We start from the raw sequence: 8,888 nt of genomic DNA, 5'->3' as shown, positions 1-8,888 counted from the left end.
AAAAAAAAGACCTCCCCAAAGTTAATCCATAGCTTCAACTCCAACTAAACCAAAATTCTAGATTCACTTTTGTGGTATTAACAAGCTGATCCTAAAATATATATGGAAATGCATAGGACTTAAGGCGCACAAAGTTTTTCAAAAAGAACAAAATTGGAGGGCACTTACTACCTGATTTCAGAACTTACTATATACCTACATTATTAAGACAATGCAGCACTAGTGTATAGATAGGCATACACACTAGCATAACTAGGTCAATTAAGCAGAACAGAGAGTCCAGAAAGAAACCCATACCAACTGATTTTTTCCTTCTAATTTTGCCAGAGATATGAGCGCTTACCAGAGGGACAGGGAGGGAGAAGGATAAAGCATCCTCCATGGGGAATGGCTACACTGCAGTCCCTTCTCCATTTCTCCATCCTGTTTGGATCCTGGTCACAAATGCCCAGCATGTTTCTCAAATCGCCAGGTCTGAGACTCAAACCACAGGATTGGCCATGTAGGATCCAGCTGCTTTAACTATCATGCCATGGAGCTAGCCCCAACTCATTTGTTTAATGGCCAGAGATTGAGTGTGCTTTCTAGAAAGAAAGAGAGGGAGAAAGATAGATAAAGCACCCCTCAGTGGGGTGATGAGGAAATCCCTTTCCTCCATTTTTCCATCCTATCAGGACCTTGGGCACATAAGCAATGTACCTAGCACGTTTTTTTCAAATAACCAGGGCTAGGATTTGAACAGTGATTAGCCATGTGGGATCCAGCTTCCTATGCACAGGGCTTAACCTCTGTACTACGGGGCTGGCCCTAGAGTCAACTGATTCCTGATAGTGCCTGGAAAACTTCATGAATAAAATACAGTCCTTTCTTTTTCACTCTTTCTCCACCGACTGCAGCTCACAGCTTTGTTCCATGCTCGAGGACCCCTTTTACCTCTCCCTAGGTTCAGGATGGAATCCTGGCTGTCACTATGGTGCCAGCTCATAAATACTGATGTGTTCTGTTTTTGTCTTAGTCACCAAGCAGCCCCCTCTACCGGATGAAGTCTGGGAATCGAGTTGCAACATTTATGATCTATGTGAGTCTTGCTCTGGAGGGACCATGGCTTCTTTCTTAATGGTTGACAATTATTTACATCTCTATTTTATTCCCTGGGTTTCAAAGCAGTTTTATAAATCAATTTTATCTGGTACTGAGCTCAGAACTCTCCAGGAGCTTCATGAATTTCAGACAGTAATTTTGTTGGGTACCACAGGAGAGATCAAAAGTGCAAGACAGAGTTCCTACCCTCAAATTGCTTACGTGGATAGATCCGAGTAAGGCAGTGGATTAGAATGGCAAGTGGGGATACGTTGAGGCCAAGAGATCGTAGTGAGCCACACAGGAAGGGGATATGGGAGTCCTTCTCCTTGCAGTCCCACAGATAGTTGGTGGAAAAGCAAGGACCCATAGATGAGGTAGAGCTGTGAGGAGGGAGCAAGAAGAGTAATGAGACAGCCCGGGTTGAAAGCAGGAAGAACAGAGACTTGCCTCTGATATGTAGTGAACATCCTCTTCTCTCCCCATAGCCTTCAGTAAAATTTTTAGAATTTTGCTGAATTAATTTGTTTTTCTTTAAAAAATAAACGAATTGGGCTCCCGTCCTAATTCCCAGCCTGATGCTACAGGATTCGTTTCCAGACTTTATTGGTGCATGTACGCCCTTCCCTTCAGAGCACAGTTCCGACCATCTGTCATTTGGAAGAGTATTAGAAAGGATTGCTTATTCGAAGAGATATGGTACTGCGCTGTTAACTGTTAACGAAGGGATAAACGTGCTAAATGTAGTGGCTCTAGACGACCACAGATGAAATCCTGGTTTGGAGGTCATAAGCACAGCAGACACTCCCCTTCCTCTGTCATTTCCTCTTCTCTTGGGGCTGTATCTGGTCTTCCCAGTACAACCAAGAAAGGACAAGCAGAGGCTGGCGTCCCATGTAGTCTTTAACTCTGGCAGTCCCCATGTGTTTCTCCTGTGGCTCAGTTCTGTGTCTCCTGCAGACCTCAGAGGCTGCCATTTGCAATGGCCTGATCTCTTAGTAGTCACTCTGGTCGTTCTGAGCAGGCAGGGAATATGACTGCACTCACTCAAGCTGCCTTGTGAGGTCACAGGCAGTGAAGAAAATAGCTATCAATCAAAGAATGGGACACCTCGAGGCACAAGACATTTCTGCTCTTTATCCCCCTAATATCTTCCCTGCTTTTCCGGTTATGGAGGCCCAGTTACTGTTGTGATGATAGCATGGAAAGAAGAGCCCAGCAATTTTAAAGTGATAAAGGCAAGTGTGTGTGCACATGAGTGTATGTGTGTGTTCACACACACGGGTACGCTTTTGCAGTTTAAGCATTTGAGACACAGTGGAATGGAATGCACTTGGGGCTTGGAGTCAGTCTGCCTAATCCTGATTCAGCCATTTCCTATGTGACCCCAGCACCAATTGCATCAATATTCGAGCTCATTTTCGGGCACTGACTCCCCTTCCAGAGGGCCTTTCCTTTCCTCGCTTTGTGAGATACAATGATAGAAACATTTTGTATTAAGCTTTTCAGCATCATATCCCCCTATATTATTTTATCAGATCCTCACCACACCCTGTGAGGAAGCCCTCAGACTAGCATACACATTTCTAAAGACAAGGGTTAAGGTCTGTGGGGATATGAAGGTAATATTGTAGTAATTATAGTAATAATAATTACAGTAATAGTATAATCTTTCAGAAGTACAGAGGATTGTGTTGAAATCAGGTTAGTGATTTTCTGCTCAGTGTAACACGGCGGAAGCCATACAGAGAAATGACCTGCTCTCTCATCCCCATTGTCTTCGCCATCCATACTCTGTTCATGAGCATCACTTCTGACAGAGTAAGGTTTTCTTTTTATCAATAACTCATTGGGTGCATGATTCCTTCCATCATATTGTGAAACCGCAGACGAAGAAATGCAGGTAAGTCCAAGTGGCCCTGGTATACTTCACTTGTATCTACAATGTCTGACAGCAGGGTTAGAAGAAAATCACCCCATGTGTTAGGTACCGGGACACAAAGAGCCAGTTGTTCCCACCGACCTTCTCAGTGGGCTCCAGGGGAACCAAGGAATGCTAAACATCACCACTGCCATCACCAGGTTCTGAATCACCAAGTCAGTTCAGTTCCTCTAAGAAGTACCAGTCCTGGTAAGCCAGGCACTCTCCTGTCATGTGACTGGTGAGAAAATAATTCAGCAGTGTGGATCAGAATCATGACATGTATGCATTCCCTTTTGATCCAATAATACTGTTAGGACTCTTTCCTTTGAAAACAATCCAAAATTGCAAAAAAATAATTTTATTCAATGAGCTAAGCAGTGTAGTATTGTTTATCATAGTAAACATTGAGAAGTAACCTAAATGTCTAAAAGTGTATCAGGGACTTTGTATTTGAGTAACGTTGGCTCGGCTCAGATCCAGGCTCTGCCACGGGAGAGTTACGTACCTTTTGTAAAGCACTTCATCTGCGACTTGGTTTCCTCATCTGTAACACGTGGATAACAACTATCCTAGCTCATAGAGCTGTCGGGAGGAATGAGTGAGATGCTGTACACGTGAAGACTTAGTAGTATAATGCCTTGCGATAGTGCTCAGTAGCTCAGCTATTGCCATTTAACTATGATGGTGTTCCTTTATTTTCTGGATAGTAAGATGATGAGTAACACTGTTTTTAAAATATTTTCCTATATTTAAAAAAATGTCTCAGACTGTTCTGTATTTTTTTGATAATTGGCAGGGGGTGGGGAAGTCTTCAGCTCTAAGAAAACATATACCAATGATAAAACCCTGCAGAGGACCCAGCGATTTGGAAAACATGCAATAACTAGTTCCTCTGTTGCCCATCTTTCAGAACAGATCATTGTAGTTTAAACCGGTTTTCAAGTCACAAGTCATGATCCATTCGTAGACTGGGAGATTAATTTAGTGAATAGACCAGCATTTATGAAAACTGCACCATTCTAGAATAGAATCAAATAGAAACGCTTACAGAATCTCATACGGGAAGCATGTTTTATGAAATTTTGACCTCAGGGGTTTGTGTGTAACTTGGGTCATGACATAAAATGTATTTATTTCTGGGAGTCTCAAGAAAGGTTTAGTGTACTTACTGCTATCCCCAATCCGGATGTTAGCTGGAAGGGAAGAGAAAGGAGGAATTCCAGCTTGTTGCACCTCCTGGGCCCCTGCAGGCCAACATCAGTGCCACTGAGCGGTGTCCTTAACGGGACCACAGGAGGATGCTAACAGCACATCAGAGGTCAGGGCAACGAGCACATGATAGTGAGGAACTTGGCAATATTCTAACTCTGGCTCTTTCCTGGCGTTGTAGCTGAGCTCGGTGGAAGCTGGAGGAGCCACGGCCTTCATCTACGCCAACTTTAGCGTGCCTGTGGTTAAGGTGAGTGAGACGCAGCCCCAGGAGAAAGCAGATGTGAGGAGTACTGACACCCTCTCTTCAGGCTGGCTGTCCCTGCGAGCTGATTCCTAGGAGCGAGGATAAAAAGGCCTTCCTTGATTCCCAGGATCAAAGATAATCCCACAGGCTGCTTGACCAGCACGGTGTGCCTGTGCCTCTGTTACTTTCTCTATGCTTATACCACAAGTCCATGCTTCCGTGTCTGTCTCTCTGATCATAACAGAGCTCCTCAAATATAAGGACTCAGTTTCTTTTACCTTTCATCATTTAAAAATATATTTATTTATTATTACTATTTTAACTTGCTACAGGGCATGTGTGCTCACCAGATAGAGATGGGGGGCCGGGGGCATGGCGTAAGAAAACAAACTGCCAGGTCTGGGACTTGAACCGCAGTCGATCATGTGGGTGTCTGGCGCCTTAAGCACCACTCCACCTGCTGGCCCCAAGGACTCAGTCTCACTCATTTTGGATCTGCAATAGCAACTGTTTTCTTCAGTCACTAGTGCCCTCAACACTGAGAGCTGAAGACATTGATTTTTCCTGGAAACATCAGCCTTTTCCTCCGGGGCTCAGAGTGCCATTAGCAGGCAGGAACCACACACTGCAAGGAGAGCTATGGAAAAGACAGGCCCAGAGCAGAGCCAGGTGCAGAACAACTGTTTCCTCCAAATTCCAGATCGTTCAAGCTTCCTGGCAGCCCTTACCTAATTCAGGAATGAAATGAGATAAACAAGTGAGGTGAAGCCGATGAGGCACTTAACGCAGGACCTAGCACATCCCAGCACTCAGTAAGCGAATGCTGTGTGTCTGAATGCCTGGGGTTTGGTCTCTCTTCTTGGCTTAGAAGCTGCCCATGCCTTCTGGAACACTCTGTATCACCTCAGGCTTTGTGCGCTTCTCAGGGCCAAGGTTAAAGGAAGCGGATAGGACAAAGAAACAGTGAAGAACCTATAAGATTTAGGGTCAAAACTCCTGGCCAAGAGTCCTCACTTTGCTCCTTCTTGGTTGCATTATTAAAGCCCCTAAATCTCAACTTCTTTACTAGGAAAATGGGAGTGACTTCCTGGGGCTGTTAGAAATGAGTGCCTAAGGGAGGATGAGCTTCTGAACGAATGAAGTTCAGTTTATGAGGAGGATTCTGGTCCATGCTGTGGGTTTCATTGGGGGTCTCTTCTTGTTAACTTAAAGACACCTGTGCTTCCTATCCCCTAGCACACACCAGCACTCGTCTCCCCTAGGGCACACCACACTGTCTCATCCTACTGTTTTACATCTCTGGCGAGCTCCCCAGAAGCAAAACTGAACATGACTTGTCTCTGGGTCCCCAGAACCTGGAGTAGAGTGGGTGTCAATCACTGACGTGTGTGAATGTGTAATGGCAGCCAATGCCTTTGGGGGTCATTTTATCTATGCCTCGCCCCAGGCTGTGTGGAGAGTTTTCTCGTCTCATGACACACATGCATTTGTCCTCAGTCGTGAGCTTCCCGGGACTGAGATTCCTGGCTGACCTCTCCTGGGCTGGGTGCTTGTTTTCAGAACGCAGCACTGTTTTGGTGGAACCTACATCGGAGTGGCGAAGGGAACAGCGACACACTTCATGCTGGCTGTCCCGTCCTGGTGGGAGACAAGTGGGGTAAGACCTGCCTTTCCAGGCATGAGAATCGGGGTGGGTGCAGAATAATGTGAAGTAGAGGGTGCAGTGGGAAATATTGGGTCATTGGAAAAGTCATGACACATTTTTGTCACTGTCGTGTGTGAATGTGTAATGGCAGCCAATGCCTTTGGGGGTCATTTTATCTATGCCTCGCCCCAGGCTGTGTGGAGAGTTTTCTCGTCTCATGACACACATGCATTTGTCCTCAGTCGTGAGCTTCCCGGGACTGAGATTCCTGGCTGACCTCTCCTGGGCTGGGTGCTTGTTTTCAGAACGCAGCACTGTTTTGGTGGAACCTACATCGGAGTGGCGAAGGGAACAGCGACACACTTCATGCTGGCTGTCCCGTCCTGGTGGGAGACAAGTGGGGTAAGACCTGCCTTTCCAGGCATGAGAATCGGGGTGGGTGCAGAATAATGTGAAGTAGAGGGTGCAGTGGGAAATATTGGGTCACTGGAAAAGTCATGACACATTTTTGTGTAGAATAACAGAAAAATACATCATGACTTTCCTGACAACCCAGTGGCGTAGCCCTGCTGTCCTAAAGCTTCCTTACCAGGCCAGTGTTGAGAGGATCAGATTACCAGTTAGGTGCCCCCACCACATTGGGAGCCTGTCAAGGGCAGAGTCCTGTCACAGTAAAGGTTTATTGACTTGACCAGTAGGCCTTGATTCCTGAGCACAGCTGAGGAGGAACGACACTGAGTCCCACCCTCTACCCCAAAGAGAGAACCATCAAGCCATCACCTCTACCATGGGGTGCCTGCTTGAGACCAGGTGTCAGAAAGGGAGCAGATGAATAAGGAGCAGAAAGACATGTTTATGTCGTACTTAGCTCTGAGGACAGAAAAAGACGCGCAACAGGGGCTGTCAGGCTGAGATGGGGTCTTCAGAGGATGTCACCCATTTTTCCATTGTTCTAGATGGCTCCATGGGGGAGGTGGGCTTTTAGGACTGAAAGAGTGAGTGACCTTAGTTCTCATGTGTTTGAAAGTGAGTTTACAGTAGACAGGACCTGTTGACCTTTTCTAAAAAACAATATCCTCTTTCATTATTTCTGCTAGAAGAAAGAGCTTACAGTCCATAGCTGGACCAGCACTGGGGAAGGCATGTGAGTTGCCCAGGCTGCAGGGTGTTAGGAAGTCCCCGTGTACCCTGTGAGCAAGCCCAGTCCACAGCACAGCTATGGGGTATTAGGAAGTCCCCGTGTGCCCTTTGCGCAAGCCCAGTCCACCATTCAGCCACACCTATTCTCTTCCTCCTCCCTGTCTCTCCCAGTGGCCAACAAGTGGATACACGAGTATGGACAGGAATTCCGTAGGCCCTGCACCTCCAGCCCTGAAGACTGAAATGTTGGCAGAGAGAAGCTGATGGAGTTCTACGACTTTCAAACGAAGCTGAGAGCCCAAAGGTAGGTTAGGAGAAATGAAAGGAGAGCAACCTCTGGAAGAAAGCCTTGTCGTCATGGCCTGTTCCTTGCAAATGGAAGACAAGGACGTGGTCCTCACCAGGGGACACCTGAGGATTTGCATTGGTTCAGCTCTAGCAGGACAGTCAGAGTAGAATGAACAAGACAAAGGAGAGGACAGAGGAGGCCCGAGAGAGACGTCTCTGGAGCTTGGACACTGTTGGGAACAGGACATACTGACAGTCTCCAGGGTTTGGTCAGTGGGGCTTTTGCCACTTGAACCTTGACCACAGGGACCAAGAAGTGGCAATGAGGACATTTCCATGAGGGGCTGGCCTGAGCCCTGTAGCTGTGAGCTCTTCTCTCACTGACTTCTGCAGAAGCTGAGCAGGGTGTGTCTCATCACAGCAGATGACTATTTTTAAGAAGAAAACAACTTTCTTGTTTTTATATGATGATTTTTTTAATAGTCATTAAAAATGTTTATAAATCATTTCTTCCACTTGAGAATATCCTTACATTAGAATGTTGGGTGGTGAAGTGGTTCAGGCACTGGACTCCACATGGCTGGCTGCAGTTCATGTCCTGGACCCAGTGGTTTGAAACTCACACTGGGTGCATGTGCATACACGCCCAAAATCTCAGGAGGAGAATGGTGCATGCACCCTATAGCAAAAATCTCTCTCTCTCTAAAAAAAAGGAATGTTGTTTGAAAGAAAAAAGCAGAGTATAGCCTTTTTTTAAAGTTTATTTATTTATATATTTATTTATTAACAGTCATTCACTTTACATCAATACAGTATACAAAATGAGATTTTCCACCCAGTATACATTATATATTGGCTCAGTCAAAGATATTATCATACATGGTATCATCAACAAATAATTTCTAGTTCTTGTTTCTTTTTATTTCTTTTTAAAATTTCTTTTTAAAATTTTTTATTTTTAATTAATTAATCAATTTACATTCATTCACTGAGCATCATCAAAGCATATGAAATGTGATTTCCTATCCAGAATATACTGCATAGTGGCTTAATCATACATGTTACTGTCGATTACTGTCGATAATTTTCCATTTCTAGTTTTATATATATTTTTTCCCCCTTTCCTTCACCATCTGCCATTTCCCACCCTCCTCCCACACATCTCTGATATCTACAGTTGCTTTTCATTCATTTCTTCCCCCACATTTTATTGATTTACAAAATTTCTTAAATAATCTAACTACTTTCAATTGCAAGTTCAGCTGATATATACATACTTGTGAATACATGTCTGACTTTAGGCATGAAACTCTGAGTAGAGTGAATATACTATAAAGTAGCCCCTAGCTGATGCT

At 45.0% G+C, this 8,888-nt stretch overlaps 1 protein-coding gene across 2 annotated transcripts in view; it reads left to right on the top strand.

Annotated features, from left to right (window-relative positions):
* P4HA3 (prolyl 4-hydroxylase subunit alpha 3) overlaps nucleotides 1–8,039 on the top strand; it is a 40,540-nt gene extending 32,501 nt beyond the window's left edge. The window contains exons 10-13 of one of the 2 annotated variants that reach the window (XM_006140984.3): nucleotides 1,016–1,078; nucleotides 4,395–4,463; nucleotides 6,021–6,117; nucleotides 7,417–8,039. In XM_006140984.3, coding sequence (XP_006141046.1) covers nucleotides 1,016–1,078; nucleotides 4,395–4,463; nucleotides 6,021–6,117; nucleotides 7,417–7,487 — 300 coding nt within the window. In that variant the 3' untranslated portion in view covers nucleotides 7,488–8,039. Of the gene's footprint in view, nucleotides 1–1,015; nucleotides 1,079–4,394; nucleotides 4,464–6,020; nucleotides 6,172–7,416 lie in introns of those variants that run through there. The other variant, XM_027774149.1, reaches the window with a different exon arrangement.
* The last annotated feature ends 849 nt before the right edge of the window (nucleotides 8,040–8,888 follow it).

The sequence above is a fragment of the Tupaia chinensis genome, unplaced genomic scaffold (assembly GCF_000334495.1).
Source record: "Tupaia chinensis unplaced genomic scaffold, TupChi_1.0 Scaffold000047_1, whole genome shotgun sequence".
Lineage (NCBI taxonomy): Eukaryota > Metazoa > Chordata > Mammalia > Scandentia > Tupaiidae > Tupaia > Tupaia belangeri.
Note: the sequence above shows the minus strand (reverse complement) of the source record. Positions and strands in the feature narration are given on the sequence as shown.